Source organism: Ictidomys tridecemlineatus, chromosome 6 (genome assembly GCF_052094955.1).
Source record: "Ictidomys tridecemlineatus isolate mIctTri1 chromosome 6, mIctTri1.hap1, whole genome shotgun sequence".
In the NCBI taxonomy this organism is placed as follows: Eukaryota; Metazoa; Chordata; class Mammalia; order Rodentia; family Sciuridae; genus Ictidomys; species Ictidomys tridecemlineatus.
In genome coordinates this window covers 57,155,055-57,176,753 of record NC_135482.1, presented here as the reverse complement: position 1 = coordinate 57,176,753, position 21,699 = coordinate 57,155,055, and the positions used below count along the sequence as shown (strand labels likewise).

General features: G+C 45.6%; 1 protein-coding gene across 1 annotated transcript; it reads left to right on the top strand.

The window, feature by feature from the left end:
* The first annotated feature begins 2,198 nt into the window (after positions 1-2,198).
* On the top strand, positions 2,199-16,160 carry Esyt1 (extended synaptotagmin 1). The gene is made up of 31 exons (XM_005335622.5): positions 2,199-3,579; positions 5,459-5,500; positions 5,688-5,822; positions 5,925-5,998; positions 6,113-6,185; positions 6,326-6,415; positions 6,565-6,620; positions 7,024-7,147; positions 7,238-7,414; positions 7,541-7,623; positions 7,869-7,917; positions 8,050-8,136; positions 8,232-8,324; positions 8,553-8,624; positions 8,764-8,850; positions 10,326-10,475; positions 10,990-11,136; positions 11,253-11,429; positions 11,686-11,768; positions 11,893-11,941; positions 12,048-12,137; positions 12,266-12,361; positions 12,623-12,694; positions 12,786-12,872; positions 13,802-13,942; positions 14,093-14,247; positions 14,353-14,451; positions 14,534-14,665; positions 14,742-14,847; positions 15,055-15,104; positions 15,297-16,160. Exons 1-31 carry the CDS (start codon positions 3,184-3,186, stop codon positions 15,334-15,336), a joined length of 3,312 nt encoding a protein of 1,103 aa, XP_005335679.2. The 5' UTR covers positions 2,199-3,183; the 3' UTR covers positions 15,337-16,160.
* Positions 16,161-21,699: the final 5,539 nt, after the last annotated feature.

Here is a 21,699-nt window from a genome sequence, read left to right as displayed (position 1 = left end):
GAATTGTAGGCATGCACCATTGCACCCAGCTTCATGGGCTTCAGGGAACCATTTCTAAGTACTGTGAATTTTTCTTCTTTTTTTTTTTTCCTTTTCTTTTCTTGGTGTGGGGAGTACTGGAGCTTGAACCCAGGTGTGCTTTACCACTGAGTTAAATCCCTAGCCCTTTTTTATTTTTTATTTTAAGACAGGTCTGGCTTCAAACTTGCTGTGCTTCTGCCTCAGCCTCCTGAGTTGCTGGGATTATAGGTGTGCACTACCATGCCCAGCTATTGTGTATTCTTCTGATTTTTTTTTTTTTTTTGGCCCTGGGAATTGCACCCAGAGGTGCTTTGCCACTGAGCCATTCCTTTTTTGTATTTTTTGAGTCAGGGTCTCACCAAGTAGCTTAGAGCCTCACTTAGTTGCTGAGGCTGGTCTCAACTTTCGATCCTCCTGTGTCAGCCTCCCAAGGTGTGTGCCACCACTCTCTGCTTTAATATAAATTTTAAAGAGGGACATTGACAAGGCAGAGGGGTAGTAGCTGGGCGGGGAGTGGGGTGGAAGGGCAAGAGAAGACTGAGGAGAAACTCAATAGATGTCTTCAAAAGTTTAAAGGGCTGCCAAAAGGAAGAAGGTCCTATGTTGCTGCAAGGAAATAAACAGGGAGTTCTAGAATAACAGCTAGCATTTCTGAGTGCTTAATGTAAGGCAAGGTACTGTGCAAGACATTTTCCATGAAGTATTTACTGACCCAGTGGATGATATTACCTTACACATTTTGCAGAGGAGAAAGCAGGTTTAAAAAGTAATCTGGCCAGGTACAGTGTTGCACGCCTCCCAGTGGCTTAGGAGGACCACCTCAGCAATTTAGCAAGGCTCTAAGCAACTTAACAAGACCCTGTCTCAAAATTTAAAAAGGCTGGGAATGTGGCTCAGTGGTTAAGACCCTCTTAAGCACCCTGAAACCATAAATAAAATAAATAGATTAGATAGATCGATCGATCGATCTGTCCAGGGTTCCACAGATAGTAAGTAATGGGGTCAAGAATCTATTCAGTCTTAACTCCAGACTTGTTATAAAAGAGTTCTGAAGAAAATTTCCTCACATCCTGTTGCCTTCCCATCTTTATGAGTGGGCTGAGACCAGAATACCACATCTGACCCTCTGTCTCCCCTAGAAAGCAATTATAGATTTCAAGTCCAGGAAGTGTAGATAATCTCTCCCCCGCTGAAGCTCCACCCTGTAAGACACTTCCTCTAACAAATGGCCATCCCTTCCTGTTAGCCGCTTACTGCTTTTCACCACCAGGTGGCACCTGGGAAGCAAAATTGTCAATGGGTGGAGACCCACCCTGTTTGTGCTGCTACCTTCATTTTGGCTGCCAATTCGGTGATTCCTGGTTCCCAGTTGGGACAAAAACCTTTTTGAGGATGAGGTTATGTCTTAAGTAGGAGGGTCTGATAATCTGGATGGAGTGAAGAAGGGCAGAAGTTTTGGAAAGGAGCTTCCACAGGTCACCTTGCCCATTTCTCCAGCCTTTGGAATCCCATCCCTAACTGCAAATTTCATTTTCTAGGGAGTCATCTTCTAAGGAGGTTTATTCATTTCCTAGCTGTAGTTCTGCTTCATCAATTCAAAGCACATTCCCTCCAAGCTGCTTGTTTCCCTTTTCTACCTGTTCATCTCTGGGAATATGGAGAACATGGGCATCAGATAGAAAATTATTCTTTATATCGTTCAGCACACAGAGTAAAGCAGTCTAGATATTGGCAGCCCCAGGGAAGTACAGAAAGGGAAGTGAGAAAAGATTAAGGGAGGGAAGCTTTAAGTAGCTTTGATGAAACAGCCTGATGAAATCTATGCCCTGCAGAGCCAGATAAAATTTTCCAGCTGCAGATCTAGTCTCTCCCCAATAACCAACTCTAGTTCCCCTGCTGCATCAGACTAAATTACACAAGACCCATATGTGCGTCGTTAAGAGGTAATCATTTTATGATAAACCCTTCCCTTAGTTTCCAATTAATCGAATTTCTAGGTCCCTGGACAACACTATATTTCTAAGGCAAGTAAATTGGTAACAATAAACACCAGTGTACCTTGAACTTTTTCCTTCCTAAACCTACACAGTACTATGTAGAATATGTTAATTCTACATCTGACTATATTCCAAATCTTCTAATTCAGAAAAATGAGAAACTGAATCCTCTCACTATCTTGATTTCTCATTTTAATGTCCTAGAAGCTCCTCAAAGTCAAGAAATTCTTGGAATTTCTTGTAATTATTTCTGCAGTGAGTCCTCCCCCCTTCTTGGGGCCAATTTGGTCTCCATCTATAATAAAAATCTGCCGGGCGTTTGCAACTCTTGGAGATTTTCAAAAGGAAATCAAGCCTCAATTGTTTACTCCTTTGCTCCCCACTCCCCAGGCTGTATTATCTCAACTCTGATTCTCTAGTTTTCTCTAGTCAGCCCTTACACTGCACAGACAAGGTAGAGGACTGGGAACAGGATAGACAGGATCCGTCTTCGAACATATTCATTCCAAATAGGGTCATTTTGTTTCTTTTTATAAGGGCAGCCAGGAAAAAAACATTTTTTTTGAAGGATAAAGGAATGTGTTTAGAATCAAAACTAGGAAAAGTTGAAAAGTGAACATATAAGAATCCCAGACTAAATCTGGCCCAACCGTCTGAATGGGTGGAGGGAAATATTAACCCACCCACAACCCCTCAACTTAGCAAACCCATCTCCTCTCGAAAACCGAGTAATTGGGGTTGTGGCTCTGCATGACGTCATACCACAGGCGCTATATCCCACGTGGGAGGAGCACTTAGTCCCGCCCAGCTTTAAATAGTGTGCCACTCCTTCTCCTCTTTACAGCCAATAGAATGCAGTCCTTTAGCCCCTTTCCTCTTTTTCCCGCCATCCCAGACCGCTTATCTTGACACTCTTGTCCAATCAGGGAGGTCCTGCCTCTCCGAAGCTCGCTCCCTTTCCTGCAGAAGACAGGCGGAGTTTCAACCTTTTGACTCCACCTCGGTATATGCAGCACGAACCAACCCAAACTGTCAGGGATAGGGGCGTGGCCTGGGTCCCCTCCCCCAACCTGGGGATCTCTGCTTGCAAGGGGGGAGCTGGTCTCAAAACTAGGAAATCTTTAGCGGGTGACTGGGTCGGGAGGGTCCTCCCAGAGTTGGCACCATGGAGCGGTCTCCTGGAGAGGGCCCTAGTCCCAGCCCCAACCTGGTGGACCAGCCCGCTGCTCTCTCTGAGCCCCCTGACCAGCCCCCTGCTGCGCACACTAAGCCGGACCCAGGTTCTGGGGTCCCACCTGCTGGCCCAGGCGCGGCGGGTGAGGTGCTGGCGGTGCTGACTTCCTTCGGGCGACGATTGTTGGTGCTGGTACCCGTGTACCTGGCTGGGGCAGTGGGGCTCAGCGTGGGTTTCGTACTCTTCGGCCTTGCCCTCTACCTGGGTTGGCGCAGGGTCCGCGACGAGAAAGAGAGGAGCCTTCGGGCAGCAAGGCAGCTACTGGACGACGAGGAGCGGCTCACAGCAAAAACCCTTTATATGAGTCATCGAGAGCTACCTGCTTGGGTGAGCTACCCACTTCAGTCCTTGTGCAGCACAGCCCTATCTGTTCTTGAGCTCTGCCCCTACTCCTAGAGTCAGCTCCCCAACTTGGGACAGTGAGCCCCAGATTTATACCTCTTGCCCCGCTAGCCGCTTGCCTGTTGGGACTCGCCACAGTTGGAAGGACTACCCAACTCTCCCCGCACACCCGAATCGGGTCCTTTCACAGAATCAGGACTTCTTCCTCTACTCTTGGGCAATAGCCAGACAATATCTGGTCGCAAGCCAGGCCATCTTGAACGCTACTCCTGGTTGTTGGTACCCCTGACGCCCTTGCTACTCTGCCCCTGGGTATTTCGGTCCCCTTTACTGCTCAGAGGTTCCCTCCCCTTTCCTTGTCTCCTCAAGACTTTTTATTTGGTTTTCCCCTTTTCCTGATCTTATCCCCAGCCCTCAGAGCATTGCTTAAATGATCCCCAAAATCTGGGCTGACTGTGGTTGCCTTTCAGCCTCAAGCAGCCCGGCTGCAGTGTAGCGGAGACAGCTGCTGGGTCAAGGGAGCGGGTGCTGGGAAGAGGACAGTGTGCTGCTGCAATTCCCGCTGCCCCCACTGCACTGGCTCCTGTCTGGCCCCACCCTTTTCCGGATTGTCGTTGCGCTTGTTCTCTTGTTCGGTTGACCCAAACCCTTATTTCTGCTCTCCTCTCCAGTGCTGAGGCAGATGCCTTCTCTCTGGCCCTGCAGAGGCAAGGCGGTTTACGGGCCCCTCCTAGCCTTCCTTCCTGCTCCTCCCAGCAGAGGTACAGTCTAGTGGGAGATGGCAGAAGAGAGGAATCAAGTTGAAACTACGAACATAGGCACATTTCCAGGCTGAACTGGAGAAGAGAAAGGAGGAGAAATGGTCCTAGGGACTTGTAGCCTAGGCAGCAACTGTCTGTTCCAGCTACTCCTCATCCCATACATCCATACAGAGCACAGGTGCCCTTTCCCATGAAAGGAGTCACCCAGGAAGACAGAAAAACAAAGAGGATATGCTTGAGGAAAGGGCTGAAGAAAACATATATATGGTGGGATTTGCTAGGCCACAGCATCCCTTTTCCAAGACAATGAAGGAAAGCTGAGTGAGGTGGCTCACACCTGTAATCCCAGCTACTGAGGAGCCTGAGGTTTGAGGCAGGAGGATTGAAGGTTCCACACCAGCTTCAGCAATTTAAGTGCTGACTCAAAAAAAGAAGGAGAGAAAAAAAAAAGCCAAAACAGTGTGTGTGTTGGGGGAGAGGTTGCACAGGGAGGGAAGGCAGATACCATTGTCCTCCTATCCTGCAGACAAAGAAGAACTGCAAACAAATGCTTTAGAGAGGTAAGAGTGACAGACACACACACACACACACACACACACACACACACACAGCCACACAGCCACACAGCCTGAACAGATCTTCTAGCCCCTCTCTCATTAAGGATTTGCTTTCTTTTTCACCTGCTTGGGATGGAGGTCCCAGTTTATTCCAAAGGGAGAAGGGAAGGCTGGACAAAGGAATCAGGATTTTGTGAATCCCAGGATTCCCTCAGCTCTGATTTGACAGGACCTCTCCTTCCAGAAGCAATGTGCCCTCTCCACTCCTCCTCCTCTGACCCAACATCTGTCATTTCACATCATTGAGCTATCCACAAAGCATCTTTACATGGCCCATGCCCTTCTGGCTCCCCTTATTTGAGAGCTTCAGATCCCCCAAATTCTGAGAAATGAAACCTTAGGACACCCCCACCCCTGCTAGTTCTGGGTGTGAGGCGTCCCAGTTGTATGGACATGTTCCCTCTCCTTTGTGGGCATTCCACAAACTTCTTAGGAAACATAGATGGAAGGTGTGTTTGACACTGTCATTGACTTCCCTACCTGCAGGTCAGCTTTCCAGATGTGGAAAAGGCTGAATGGCTAAACAAGGTGAGGACTATCCTGATATTTATTTCCAAAGAAGGGACAATGGGTATTTGTTCCTTTGGCCAGGCCTTGCCACACATTAATTCTAGCCTGAGTCTAGTCCCCAGTACTTCCCATGGGTAGGATTCTGGAAGAACTTGTCTTTAGAGGGTAAATGGGCCTCTCCTCTGACCATCTCCCTTTCTCCCAGATCATTGCACAGGTTTGGCCCTTCTTAGGCCAGTATATGGAAAAACTTCTGGCTGAAACTGTGGCCCCAGCTGTTCGGGGATCTAACCCTCATCTGCAAACGTTTACATTTACACGAGTGGAACTGGGTGAAAAGGTATATGTGGGAGGAGATGGGACAGGGAGGATGAAGGGGAGCAGGCTGGAGAAGGCTGAGGTGAGGTGCTTCTGCCTCTCTTGAGATTTCCTCTCTCTCTAGCCATTGCGCATTATAGGAGTCAAAGTTCACCCTAGTCAGAGAAAAGACCAGATCTTGCTGGACTTGAACATTAGGTAATGCCATTCATCACTCTTCCTGCAGTGGGTCCTGGTCACTCCCGGCTGCTTCACACACCCCCTACCCCACTTCAGCCTAGTGTTAACCTTCTTTTTTTCACCAACCCTCAGCTATGTAGGTGATGTGCAGATTGATGTGGAAGTAAAAAAATATTTCTGCAAAGCAGGAGTAAAAGGCATGCAGGTAGGACAGATGTCAGGGGCCCTCATATTAGAATTGGGAGGGAAATTAATGGGATATGAGGAAGTGGGAGGTTGGAAAAACCAAGATTGGGGAAGTTTGCATGCCTTTTCTGAGGGAAAGCTTTGGTCTTCTTGCCTTAGCTACATGGCATCTTGCGGGTGATTCTTGAGCCACTCGTGGGGGACCTTCCTATTGTGGGAGCTGTGTCAATGTTCTTTATTCGACGCCCGGTAAGGGAAAACATTGAGGGGGATGGTGGAGAAGCAGGATTTGGAGGGTGAGAAGGCAATTGACAAAAAGCGGAGAGGCCTAGTGATTATTGGTTGGGTGTGACTGTGACCCATAGGTGCTAGCCTGACCCCCTGCCCTTTCCTTCCAGACCCTGGACATCAACTGGACAGGGATGACTAACCTGCTGGATATCCCAGGACTTAGGTATTATGGGTTTACTGAGCACCTGCTAAGTATCCTAGCCCTGGGTTAAGGGTTTAAGGACTATAAAACAGTAAAAGATATAACTTGTCCCCTGTAGTTGGGGAGATAAGAAAAATATTCCTGAAAAGTTTAATACTGTGGTTTTCCTTCTATGGGAAGAGCATGCATTTGGGTAGGGAATAAAGAGGGTTGAAGACTGCTCAAGCAGGGCAAAAAGAGAAAAGCTGGGATGGTGATGAAGAAGATATAGAGCAGTAGGTGAGAAATTTGGATATAAGAGTAGCAAAAGGATTTTCAAGAAAAGACTTCCTTATAACTTTAGGTCTCTCTTTGCAGTAACAAATTTGGATTTGAGGGAAAAATGGAAGGTGGGGCTATATTTCTTTTCCACTCCCCTATTTAGCTCACTCTCTGACACCATGATCATGGATTCCATTGCTGCCTTCCTTGTATTGCCCAACCGACTATTGGTGCCCCTTGTACCTGACCTTCAAGATGTGGCCCAGTTGCGTTCCCCTCTGCCCAGGGTATGGCCTCTCCCCATTCAGATAGATTCTTCTTTTAAAAAAGCATGTGCTGAGTTCTTAAGTTTCTCACCAACTGATTCCTAACCCCAGGGCATTATTCGTATTCATCTGCTGGCTGCTCAAGGGCTGAGTTCCAAGGACAAATACGTGAAGGGCCTAATTGAAGGCAAGTCAGATCCCTATGCACTTGTGCGTGTGGGCACCCAGACATTCTGCAGTCGTGTCATCGATGAGGAACTCAACCCTAAGTGGGGAGAGACATATGAGGTAGGAAGCCAAGGGCGAGGAGGCCTGTGCAAAATGGGAAGGCCCTGAGAGGTTAAGGAAGAAGATGCTGATTGGATTATCATCATAGCTGCAGCCCAGGAGACCTTTATCCATCTGTGCTTCTAGGTGATAGTACATGAGGTCCCAGGGCAGGAAATTGAGGTAGAGGTGTTTGACAAGGATCCAGATAAAGATGACTTTCTGGGAAGGTAAGTCTCTACTTATGTTAAGATTCTGAGATCCCAGAGGTAATTATAGTCATTTTCTGGGACTGGGATTCACATTTCCTTTTCCTTCCCTACCCATGGATACACACATACAAATATCTCAGAGAAGGGTGTTGGTGATCTGCCAGTTATTTCTGGGTGGGTGAGTGAAGGGTCATTGACATGCTACAAATTACAACACTCCCCTTTTCTCCCTCTCCATACCTTGTCTTCTCCCTGCCTCCCAGAATGAAGCTGGATGTAGGGAAGGTATTACAGGCTGGAGTACTGGATGATGTAAGTTGAGGAAAGAGAAAAATGGGAGAGATCTTACCCTTTGGCAGACACTAGCTGCTTCAATGGTAGAGAAGTGGTTGGGTAGATATCTGACCTCCACTACACCTCACTTTCTTCTACTTCTCCCTTCAGTGGTTCCCTCTACAAGGTGGGCAAGGCCAAGTTCACCTGAGGTTAGAATGGCTGTCACTTTTGCCAGATGCAGAAAAACTGGAGCAGGTGAGCCATACGGGAAAAAGGAAGCCAGCAGGGAAGTGATATTGGAAGTAGGGATTAAGAGAAACAGGGTCTGACTTTTACTTCCTGTTTCCTAGGTTCTACAGTGGAATCGAGGAGTCTCGTCTCGACCAGATCCCCCATCAGCTGCCATCCTAGTTGTCTACCTGGATCGGGCCCAAGATCTTCCTGTGAGTTTGCTTCTAGTGTGGATGAACGGGGAGACTTGGCTGCAGCATTCCCATACTCTCTTTTGCTGAGGACTCAAATGACCCTGACTTCCTTGCTGTAGAAGCAGGAACCTGTAATGCAGGGGTTCCACAAAGGTCCACCTCAGGGAAGAGTTCTGGTATGATCCTACCTTTTTTCACCAAAATCCAAACTCCCAAGATGCTGACCTTTGAATTCTACCCCCACAGCTGAAGAAGATGAACAAAGAACCCAACCCCATGGTACAACTGTCAATTCAGGATGTGACTCAGGAGAGCAAGGTAAAAGTCAGGACATGTGGGGGTGTGACATGGGAGGGGGCCTGTTCTTGAGATGAAGGCTTCCCTTCAGAAAGCTTGCAAGTACTTTCTGGAGAAATGGGAATGAGGCTGTCATTCATACCACCCTCCCCATCTCCAGACTGTCTATAGCACCAACAGCCCAGTATGGGAGGAAGCTTTCCGGTTCTTCCTGCAAGACCCTCGAAGCCAGGAGCTCGATGTTCAGGTGAGATAATCACTATTCACCTTATTCTTTTTTCCCAAATCTATGCTATTACGTCTCTCCTTTGATCCCTATTTACTTTCTTTCTTTTCTTTTTTGTGTGTGGTGTTGTGCTTAGTATGGAACCCAAGGACCATTTGTTTGCTAGGCAAGTACTCTACTACTGAGCTACACCCCCCAGTCCCAGAATCAGTTTTTATAATTGACAATTGTATACTTAAGATGAGTGATTTTTGCCAGATGTGATGGCAGAATGTCATATATTCCCAGCTGCTGGGAGGCTAAGGCAGGGGGGATCACAGATTTAAGTCTGGCTTGGGAAATTTAGTGAGACCCCATTTTTTTTTTAAGTATGGTAGCTTGAACTCAGAGGTGCTCTACCACTGAGCTATATCCCAATCCTTTTTATTTATTTTTTGAGACACACAGGGTCTTACTAAGTTGCCAAGCCTGGCCTCAAATTTGCAATCCTCGGGCTGGGGCTGTAACTCAGAGGTAGATTGCTTGCTTTGCATGTGTGAGGCACTGGGTTCGAACTTCAGCACCACATACAAATAAATGAATGAATGAATGAATGAATGAATGAATGAATTCCATCTACAAAAAAAAAAACACCAAACATGCAATCCTCCTGACTCAGCTTCCCAAATGCTGGGATTACAGATGTGTGCCACTGGGCGACATTGTCTCAAAATAAATAATATAGAGGGCTGCAGATGTAGTTTAGTGATAGAGTCAGTGGTAGATAGAGCACCCAACCCATAGATTCAATCCCTAGTATTGCCAAGAACAAGAAGAAGCATTATATGAATGGTATGATGTAGCTCAGTCGTAAAGTGCTCCCTAGCATGCACAAGGCCCTGGGTTCTATCTCCACTATTAGAGAAAAAAGAAGAAAGAAAAACAGAAAAGCATGAAACAGTGTCTGCCTATATAGCACTTACTGGCCAGCGTTTTAGTTTGGGTTTTGGTTTTATACTAGGAATTAAACCCAGGGGGTCTTAACCACTGAGCCAAATCCCAGCCCCTTTTGTATTTTATTTAGAGACAGGGTCTCACTGACTTGCTTAGGGCCTTTTTTTTTTTTTAATAGAAATATGGCTTTTATTCCCCACATGCTTAGGGCCTTGTTAATTTGCTGAGACTGTCATTGAACTCTCAATCCTCCTGCACTGCTGGGATTACGGGTGTGTGTTACCATACCCTGTGGAAGTAGACTTTTAATTGAGCCCTGAAGTATATGTAGGATTTAAATAGGCAGGGTGGAGGAAAATGAGAATTTTCCAAGTAATGGGAACAGAATGAGCAAAGGTAAGAGGGACCCTGGCATGGCTAGAGGACTGTAAAGAGATAGCTCTGAAGGGAACAAAAGTTTGTGATGGTAGAAAGAGGAATGAAACTGGGGCTGTGTTATGATTTCCCATGTGCCTCCCTTTACTCTAATTCCTTCACTACATTTCTTCCTCCTGTATCTGTAGGTGAAGGATGACTCCAGGGCCCTGACTTTAGGGTCACTAACTCTGCCTCTGGCTCGTCTGCTCACTGCCCCTGAACTTACCCTGGACCAGTGGTTCCAGCTCAGCAGCTCTGGCCTAAACTCCAGGCTCTACATGAAACTAGTCATGCGGGTATGGAAATGGAAGAAGTGCTGAGGGGTGGGGAAAGGATTGTGGATTCCTCAGTAGTCAGAGTAAGGAAGGGGAGCCTGCTAAGACTAAGTGAGCTGGTATATGTAGAAGCAGCTAACAGGCAATTTTTGTTGGGGTAGCACACACCTGTAATCCCAGAAACTCAAGGGACTGAGGCAGAAGGATCTCAAGTTCAAGGCCAGCCTCAGCAATTTAGCAAGACCTTGTCTCAAATGAAAAATAAAGGACTGGGAATGTGATTCAGTGGGTGAAGCTCTCCTGGATTCAATCCCCAATACCAAAAAAAAAAAAAAAAAAAAGTTTGTTGATTAATGTGACAGGGGGAGGTCTGATGGGGATAGGTGTGAAAACAATCTTATAGAGATATGCCCAACCAAGTCAGGGACCTGGTTCCCCTGTCAGAGCCAGGGCTCTGTCTACCAATCTCCGCTTACCTTTGCCTGCTGATGGCTAACTGCACCTCCTTGATTTGGTAACCATACTACCCTCCCAGATCTTGTACTTGAATTCATCAGAAATCTGCTTTCCCACTGGGTCTGGTTCTTGGGACCTAGACAATGAGAGCCCCCAGACAGGCAGCAGTGTGGACACTCCGCCTCGGCCCAGTCACACAACTCCTGACAGCCACTTTGGGACTGAAGTAAGTTAATATCTGGAAAGCACTAGGGTCTATTTGTATACCCTAAGTAAGCAATGGTTCTGAGAAATTGTGTTTCCTTTAACTGCCACTTGGTGCCCCATCTGTCCCTTTTGCAGAATGTGCTTCGGCTCCATGTATTAGAGGCCCAGGACCTGATTGCCAAAGACCGTTTCTTAGGGGGATTGGTGAAGGGCAAGTCAGACCCCTATGTCAAGCTAAAGCTGGCAGGAAGAAGTTTCCGGAGCCGTGTTGTTCGGGAAGATCTCAATCCTCGCTGGAATGAGGTTTTTGAGGTCAGAATTGACTGAGCCTCAGCCTGCCCCATTCTCCCTGCCCCCCCAGTTCTGAGAGTAGTTCATAAACTTCTGGGGTTGCTAGCTGGGTATGGTGGCACACACCTGTAATCCCAACAGCTAAGGAGGCTGAGGCAGAAAGATCTCAAGTTTGAGGCCAGCCTCCAATTTATCAAGATCCTGTCTCAAAAAAAGTTGGGAAGTAGCTTAGTAGTAAAATGTCCTTGAGTTCATTCACCCTATTTCCCCCTACTAGGTGATTATCACATCAATTCCAGGCCAAGAGTTAGAGGTTGAAGTCTTTGACAAGGACTTGGACAAGGATGACTTTCTGGGCAGGTGAGAGGGTGGGAATTCAAGTGGGCAGACAGGATGGATCCCTGTAAATCATGGAGTGTGACCTCAGGGAAAGGGAGTGTTGGTTTGATCATCTGCCTCTTGTCTTCATCTTTCTTCTCCACAGGTGTAAAGTGAGTCTCACCGCAGTGCTAAATAGTGGCTTCCTTGACGAGGTGGGCATGGGATTAGAACCAACAATCCTTTCTGATCTTGACCCAAGCCTTCTTCTCTTTGTTTTTATCCCCACATCCTCAAGTTTTTCACTGCCTCCTTCCACAGTGGCTGACCCTGGAGGATGTCCCATCTGGCCGTCTGCACTTGCGCCTGGAGCGTCTGACTCCCCGGCCCACTGCAGCTGAGTTAGAGGAGGTAAGGAGAAGACTGGAGGAAGAAAGGAACCCAGGAGGAGGCAGGGTGAGCTCTTCTCAGCTTCCAAAGCTTGTGTCCGACACTAGGTTATCAGTTCCCACCTCTGTCCCCTGTGTGTCTTCCTCCAGGTGCTACAGGTGAACAGTCTGATCCAGACACAGAAGAGCGCAGAGCTGGCGGCAGCCTTGCTGTCTGTCTATGTGGAGCGGGCAGAGGACTTGCCGGTGAGAGCTGTTCCCCACACCCCTCAGTTCCCTGGCCCTTCTACCTCCTTCAGGTGTGAATGTTCCTCATGAATTTGGAATAGTAAATGGCTCCTTTCTTTTTGAGGATGGTGCTAGGGTGGGATGATTATCCAAGGTTGTGACAGTAATGGCTGTCAAGTGAAAATGGAGACATGGCCACTGGCTGTGGCTATAATTTGTGAGGGAAGGAGCTGCTTAACCAGGTCCAAATTTAAGACTAACACAATATTTTCTTTCCAGCTCCGAAAAGGCACCAAACCTCCTAGTACTTATGCTATTCTTACCGTGGGAGAGACTGCCCATAAAACCAAGGTATTGGGAACTGTTGCAGGGTTAAGAGATAGAGGGAAAAGAAGAGAGGAGGAAGTATCAACCACTGATCTTAACACTTCCTCCCTACCAGACTGTTTCCCAAACCTCAGCCCCTGTGTGGGACGAGAATGCCTCTTTTCTCATCAGGAAGCCACACACTGAGAGCCTGGAGTTGCAGGTACTATAAATTTACTCTACAAATACTTATCAGATTCTCTAATTAACCTAACTTAATGCTAGCAGAGGTAGAGAAGAGGTATAAATGAGCTCTCAACTCCTCATCTTTCATAGCAGGGAATCATTACATAAAGTTGATAAATCATGAAAAAGATACAGTCATATTAGAATTAAAAAAAAAATTGTAGTTGTAGATGGACAGAATGCCTTTATTTTATTTGTTTATTTTATGTGGTGCTGAGGATTGAACCCAGTGCCTCATGCATGCTAGGCAAGCGCTCTACCACTGAGCCACAGCCCCAGCCCAAGATTTTTTTTAAATATATATATATATTTTAAGTTACTGATAGACATTTATTTATTTATTTATTTATTTATTTATGTATTTATTTATTTATGGTGCTGAGACTCGAACCAGTGCCTCACACATGCCAGGCAAGTGCACTACCACTGAGCCCCAGCCCCAGCCCAGCATATTAGAATTATACTAAAAAATAAATAAATAAACAAATATGATTTATTTATTTATTTGCTTGAGATTGAACCCGAGACCTTGTACGTTCTAAGCATGTGTAACTGAGCTACAATCTAGCCCAACAGGAAGGTTTTAAAAGTTGTACATATGGAATATGGAAATGAGAGCAGGGTGAACAGGGAACATTTCATTTTTGCCACTCTTCACTCTTCAGGTAAAAATTTTACTATTGGTAAAATATGTGAAGACTTAGGAAATAAAGATAGTATACTCTACGTTGGATAAGAGAGGAATGAAAGAGGGACCAGCAATTGTTATCATGGCTTCCTTGCCCTTCACAAAACTTCTCTCTTACCAAAACTACCAAAGTGTCCAAGTGTTTAGACTTTGAACATCAGATAAAATAATGTATTGATGATGCATTTGCCTCTGAACACAGCCCTGTTGCTCCACAGATTCGAGGCGAGGGGACTGGTGCCTTGGGCTCCTTATTCCTGCCCCTCTCTGACCTCCTCGAGGCAGATGGGCTCTGCTTGGACCGTTGGTTTGCACTTACCAATGGTCAGGGGCAGGTGCTACTGAGAGCACAGCTAGGGGTAAGTGCCAAGAGATGGTGGGTGGGCCTAGAGGGAGAGGAGAGGGCCTTTCTGGCTGAAGGACACCAAGAGGGTGGGAACAGAGGGCAGTGTCCTTACCGCAGGAGAGCTGGGAGAACTATGCCCAGCTTACAGCTTTCTTACTCCCAGATCCTGGCGTCCCAGCACTCAGGAGTGGAAGCTCATAGCCACAGCTCCAGCTATAGCTCCTCCTCACTGAGTGAAGCAGCAGAGCTTGGTGGGGGACCCCCTCACATCACCTCCTCAGCTCCAGAGCTCCGGCAGCGCCTAACACGTGGTGACAGGTGAAGGGCTGAAACAGAAGACTGGAGACCAGTAGAAGTATAGAGGGTGAGTTTAAGCCTCCCCAGGCGCTACCTTCTCCCAGACCTATTTCCATTTCTTCACAGTCCCCTCGAGGCTCCTGCTGGGCCTCTGGGCCAGGTGAAGTTGACAGTATGGTACTACAGTGAAGAACGGAAGCTGGTCAGCATTATTCACAGCTGCCGGTGAGACCCCTGTATCGTGTCCCCCAGCTTCCCTGCATGCCTTCCCTTCGATCACTTCATCACCTACAGCCTCCTGTTGCAGGGCCCTTCGACCAAATGGACGGGATTCCCCTGACCCCTATGTGTCACTGTTGCTACTGCCAGACAAGAATCGAGGTACCAAGAGGAAGACCTCACAGAAGAAGAAGACCCTCAATCCTGAATTCAACGAACGGTCAGTGAGTGGGCATTCAGATAGAGAGGTGAAAGGCTTGGGAGGCACCCTGGCCCTAACACCCACCCCTCCCCAGGTTTGAGTGGGAACTGCCCCTAGATGAGGCCCTCAGGCGAAAGCTGGATGTCTCGGTGAAGTCTAACTCCTCCTTCATGTCAAGAGAGCGTGAGCTTCTGGGGAAGGTAAGAGGGCAGAGATGGCCAGGGAAAGGAGTGCTGCTGGGACCAAGGCTGTTAGGCACTAATAATGGGGGAGTATCCCAGGTGAAACTTTGGAGGTGACTCCATCACCTCTGCAGTTATTTGGGACCAGTAGTGTGTAATGATGATGGGACACAGTCTTTGAACACATCAAAATAACATCTTATCCCCTACCATCCTCCAACCTAGGTGCAGCTGGACCTGGCTGAGATAGACCTTTCCCAGGGTGCAGCCCAGTGGTAAGTGTCTGCATGGGTGGGGCTGGGGCTGAATATTTAGGTAGAAGAAATCCCAATCTCAGGAAAGAGAAAAAGGAAATAATCTGAACTGAGAACCAATGATTCTGACATTAGGAACCCTAGGATTATGTCTCATTTTTAAAAGGACATAAGGATCATCATTCTGTTTGAGCCCTTTCCTTATCTCTCCAGGTATGATCTGATGGATGACAAAGACAAGGGCAGCTCCTAGGAGCTGGTGGTGACCAGCCCAACTTGGCTGCCTTCTTGCCTTGCCTCTTACAGCATCCCCGCCTCCAATATGATGAGCCTAAAGCCAGGGCCCCAGGGCGGAGCCTGTACTCTTCAGCCCTCTTGCCTTTCAGGCCCATACTAGGGCCTTTGCCTGACCAAAGAGAAGGACCATATGTTACTCTTTACTGCATGGCCTTTATCCCTTGGGTTCCTGGGGCAGGGACCTGAGCTGACTATTTCCTGCTCTGTCTGCATATTGTTCTCCCTTCCTCCCAACTCCTCAGGGCCTTCTGTACCTGTGCCTGGCCACTGGCAGCACTAGCAGTGGCATTAGCTTATGCCAAATACAGCTTTTGGAAAGATCTTTCTTCTTTAGCTGGTTGGTCACCTTCTTTGCTATCATGATCAGTCAGACAGGATAGACATGTGTGGGAAGGTAGATAGGCTAAACTCTCAAGCTGTGAGCCTCTTGGACTACTGCATGTAGCAGGTGTCCAGCAACCTGAGCTCTGTGTCCAGTTCTGTCCTCTCCTTCATCAAGCCTGCCCTACAAATACACCTGCTATAATTCCTAGCACCTGCCTCCAGATTGTCAATCCAGAACATGTGGATTCTACTCAAGCCACCAAATAGCAAGATACCAGTCTTGGAGCCCCAAGCTGGTAATATGCAGATGGTCTTAAAGGATTTGGGACAGCAGGGCCAATTTTTTGTTCAAGTGCCTAGGTTATAAACTCATTGACTAGAACTGAACCTGATACTCTTAGTTCTGCACCAACTCTGTCAATCTACTGTCTTATATTAAACATAATACTCAAACCAGCTGTGGCTGTTTTCCTTAAGAATTGGGAATCCATCCTGGACATGGTGGCCTATAATCATTCCAGCAACTTGGGAGGCTAAGACAGGAGGAATGCAAGTTCAAGGCCAGCCTCAGCAACATAGCAAGACTTCAGCAACTTAGTGAGATCCTGTCTCAAAATATAAAAGGGGCTGGGTATGTAACTGTATGGTAAAATGCCCCTGTTAGATCCCTAAACCAAAAAAAAAAAAAGAAAGAAAGAAAACAACAAAAATTGGGACTCTAGCCTAACTATCAGAAGTTTATTATAACTGTCAAAAGCCTACATTCAAGGGCTGTGGTGGGGCTCAGTAGTAGACCTCTTGCCTAGAATGTGTAAGATACTGGGTTCAATTCTCAGAACTGCATATAAATGAATAAAATAAAGGTCCACTGACAGCTTAAAAAATATTTAAAAAAAAAAAGCCTTCATTCAGTCACAAGTCATGTCAATTGTGAAAACCTACTGAGGGGGGCTGGAGTTGTGACCCATGGAGAGGTGAAAGGCTTGCCTAGCATGGGTTCGATCCCCAGTACCATATTAAAAAACAAAACAAAACAAAACAAAAACCCTAAATAAACATCATAAAGAAATATAACCATCTACAGTTATAAAACAAAACAAAAACCTATTGAAGGGGGATGGGGCTGGGGCTCAGTAGTAGCGCACTTGCCTGGCATATATGAGGCACTGGGTTTGATTCTCAGTACTCACTACATATAAATAAAAATAAAGGTCCATTGGCAACTAAAAAAATGTTTTTTTTAAAAAAACCCAAACCTATTAAGATCACAGTTACCACCAGGCACAGTGGCTCACACCTATAATCCCAGTGGCTTGGGAGGCTGAGGCAGGAGGATTACAAGTGCAAAGCCAGTCTCAGCAATTTAGTGAGGTCCTAAGCAACCCAGGGAGACCCTGTCTCAAAATAAAAAATAAAAAAGGGGGGGCTGGGGATGTGGCTCAAGCAGTAGTGCGCTCGCCTGGCATGCGTGTGGCCTGGGTTCGATCCTCAGCACCACGTACAAAGATGTTGTGTCTGCCGAGAACTAAAAAAAATATTAAAAAATAAAAAAATAAATACATAAAATAAAAAAGGGCTGGAGATGTGGCTCAGTAGTTAACCGACCCTGAGTTCTTTCCCTGATGATTAAAAAAAAAAAAAGAGAGTTCATAGTCACCAAAAATATTGATTTCATTGAGGATGGTCAAGGGCCTTGTGTGAAGCAGGTGCTGAGTTTCAGGTAAGACTTATTTTCAGTCAGTGATGAAGTTTTGTTGATCCAGCCTGTCTGCTGATCACTGTCCTCTCATGGCTGGCTGGGGAAAGGATTCCTAAACCTGGTAAACCTGGAAGCTCAGTGTCACAGCATAAGCTTGTAGTCTCAGTACCATCAGGGCCTGTTCAGTCACATCCAAAAGGGTTTCAGGTTCATCTGACCAGCAACTTAGATTTCATACCTATTTTATTTTTTTTATTCTTAAAATTTTTTTAGTTGTAGATGGACCCTATACCTTTATTTAATTAATTTATTTTTATGTGGTGTTGAGGATTGAACCCAGTGCTTCACTGAGCCACATCCCATCCCTAATTGTATTTTATTTAGAGACAGGATTTGAGTTGCTTAGCATCTCGCCACTGCAGAGGCTGGCTTTGAACTCCTGTCCTTGACAGAGCACTTATCTACCAATGGAGCATGTGCCAGGCCTTGGCTTCAATTCCCAGGACTGCAAAACAAAAACAAAAACTTAGGACACTCCCAGTGTGAAGAGGGGAAAGATTCAGGGGAGGAGACTAAGCTCAATTCCATAATTTTTCACAAATTTTCTACCACTGAGCCACAACCTCAGCCCCATATCCATTTTAATACCCATGCTCACTTTGAACTCGGCTCCTCACAGGAACCGTTCTGGAATGCAGGCTCTAGGGATGTGCTCCACCACGTGTTCTAACTGCTAAATGAAAGGAGAGTGACATGGATGAAAAGTTACTACTAAAAACAGGGTCACTGGAATAGGAATTTGGAGATTTTCTTAGTGCCTCATAGGCTTTATCATTTTCTCTAAAATGATAAAAATCTTATCCCAGTGTGCATGCTTATAATCCCAGTTGACTAGAGAGGCTGAGGCAGGAGAATCTCAAGTTTGGGCCAGCCTAGGCAATTTAGTGATACTCTGTCTCAAAAAAATATAAAGGGCTGGGCGTGTAGCTCAATGACAGAGCACTTATGTACCATTGGAGCATGTGCAAGGCCTTGGCTTCAATCCCCAGTACTGCAAAACAAAAACAAAAACTTAGAATGCTCCCAGTGTGAAGAGGGGAAAGATTCAGGGGAGGAGACTAAGCTCAAGTCCATAATTTTTCACAATTCTCTTTATTGGCAAAAACAGAATTTAACTTCTATATTGTCCACTGACTTAGCTGCTTTGTTTTCAGTGATCCCTTTGTACTAATTGCTGGTTCTCCTGCATCTTCCTTCTCATCAATTTAAGAGCACCCCAAGCTTTGCCATGAGAAAGAGTTCTCACTTACTGCTGCTTCCTCCTGACCACTCCAGACCCTTAGTGGGGTAAACTCCAAAGACACAGGGCAGAAGAACTTACATTTTTAAGGTTTCTTACTTAACTATTGGATACTGGGCATGTGACCCAAGACCTGCTAGTCCAGCTGGCTTCAGATAATACACCAGGGATTTTGCTTTATATGATTTTAAGAAATCACTTTAAGTAATTATATTTCTAGAAACCAGAGGACATGGCACAAATTTTCTCAGTCTGGAAGGGTCCATACTCTTTCTTTACCTTTCCAAAGTTCAGGATACAATAGGGAGGAGTACCAATCTGCATATTAAATATCACTCACACTTCAGTATTCAGTACTTTTTTTTTTTTTTGTGTGTGTGTGTGTGTGTGTGTGTGTGGTGCTGGGGATTAGAACCCAGGGCCTTGTGCATGCAATGCAAGCACTCTACCAACTGAGCTATATCCCCAGCCCAATGTAGTTCTTTATTTGGGTGGGGGAGTTAAGAACTCAGAGCACTCAGCCACTGAGCCACATCCCCATCCCTAATTGTATTTTATTTGGAGATAGGATTTGAGTTGCTTAGCATCTCGCTACCGCAGAGGCTGGCTTTGAACTCCTGTCCTCCTGCCTCAGCCTCCTGACCTGCTGGAGTTACAGGCATGTGTCACCACACCCAGCAAGTCAATACATAGTTCTTTTATGTACAGGAAGATGAACCAAGTCATTAGAGGGATTAAATATTCTTGTTATATATCAAAATAGTTTCATTTTTGATATCTGTGATGCATGTTGCACTTTTTCCAGAGAAAGACAGGTATGACTGCATATGGGGACATTGTCATGGCCTTTTGCAAATGCTACTTCATAGGATGTGGCTCTACTGAACTAATGTGCTGTAGTAAACTAACTGGGTGTAGCAACACAGATGGCTACCCAATAGCTTTCTCCTCTTCCCTACATAGAGAACCCCAGAGAATTCCAAGTGGCAGTGTACCAGCCCCATGGGATTAATCACAATCCTCTTTGCTGGATACTCATTTTCCCAGACTCCCCTATAACTTGGGATAATTCTGACCCAGTTCTAGTAAAAATGTAAAAGGAAGTCAGTTGGGGACTGGAGCATCAAAAGAAGTCATGCTGGGCCTAGTGGTGTATGCCTGATAGCAGGGACTCAGAAGGCTGAGGCAGGAAGATCACAAGTTTGAGGCCAGCCTCCACAATTTAGCAACCTTAGCAATTTTAGGAATAAGGATATAGCTCAGTGGTACAGCACCCATGAGTCCAATCCCCAGAACCCAAACAAAAGAAAGCCTTCATACCTCTTCCTTTTGGGGAGTGGGGAGTTGTGGTGCTGGAGATTAAACTCAGAACCTCTCAACCCCTTCCTTTTTAGGTCATTAGTATCAGGATGTGATGTCTGGAACTATAGCAACTTTTTTTTTTAACTGAGCTATATTCCCAATTCTTTTCATTTTATTTTGAGACAGATTTCACTAAGTTGCCCATGTTGGGCTTGAATTTGTGATCTTCCTGTCTTAGCCTCCCAAGTAGCTAGGTATGTGCTTCCATGCCTGGCTAGTAACCTTTTTTAAGACCAAAAAGTGACCAACACACAAGGAAAGCTAACATGATTACAGGAATACAAATTTACAAATTAGGATCATAGTATAACCTACTTTATTCACTTAGCACAAAAGCATTTTTATACTTCATAAAGTATTCTTTGAAATCATAATGTATAGAGCTGAGGATGTATCTCAGTAGTATAGTATTTTCCTAGCATGCGTAAGGACCTGGGTTCAACTCAATTCTTAGTATCATGAAAAAAATATATAATAGTTGTATATAATGCCACAGAATGAATTTACCATAGTTTCGCTGATCTATTGTGAGGCATAAAGATAGTTCCCAATATTTTGCTAATCACTGGCAATAGACACAAACAATATTTATATATGTCTCAAATGCTTTAATTAGGATAAGTGGGATTACTGGGTCAACTTCTGTACTTTAAAAAAAATTTTTTTAGGGGCTGGGGATGTGGCTCAAGCGGTAGCGCGCTCGCCTGGCATGCGTGCGGCCTGGGTTCGATCCTCAGCATCACATACAAACAAAGATGTTATGTCCGCCGAGAACTAAAAAATAAATATTAAAAATTCTCTCTCTCTCTCTCTCTCTCTCCCCCTCCTCTCACTCTCTCTTTAAAAAAAATTTTTTTTTAGTTGTAGTTATTTATTTATTTTTATGTGGTGCTGAGGATTGAACTCAGTGCCTCACACGTGCTAGGGGAGCGCTCTAGCACTGAACCACAAAACCCAGCTCTCAACCACTGTACTTTAATGACATTTACTGCATTCTTCTAAACTGCAATTTAAGAAGATTATAATGCAAGTATCTTATATGTGCTTTTGTCATGTGAAAATCGCTTTCCTATATTCTCTCCAATCCTGAATATTATGAAAATCATGCCAATGGATGTGTAAATTTTTACTTTTATAGATTTTCCTAAGTCTTCCCTCACAGTGAGACTAACAACTGTCCTTTCTTGTTGATGTCTGTCAAGCCCTTTCTCCAGCAGTAATCTACCTGCTAACTTTCTCATATTTGGATGGAATTCCATAAAACTTGTGTAGTATTTCACAGTTGGTGCTACTGGAAATATACAGGGTTTGTTTTGTTTTGCAGTGTTGGGAATCAAACCTAGAGCTTCAAGCATGTCAGACAAGTACTCTTGGATGCAGCAGCCCATGCCTGTAATCCCAGGGACTTGGGAGGCTGAGGCAGGAGGATCACGAGTTCAAAGCCAGCCTCAGAATTTTAGCAAGGCCCTGATCAATTCAGCAAGACCCTGTCCCAAAATAAAATATAAAAAGGGCTGGGGACATTGCTCAGTAGTTAAGTGCCCCTGGGTTCAATCCCTGGTACAAAAAAAAAAAAAAGGCAAGACTACCTACCCTAAAAAAACTATAAATCCCAAACGAAAAGGTGTAGGGTG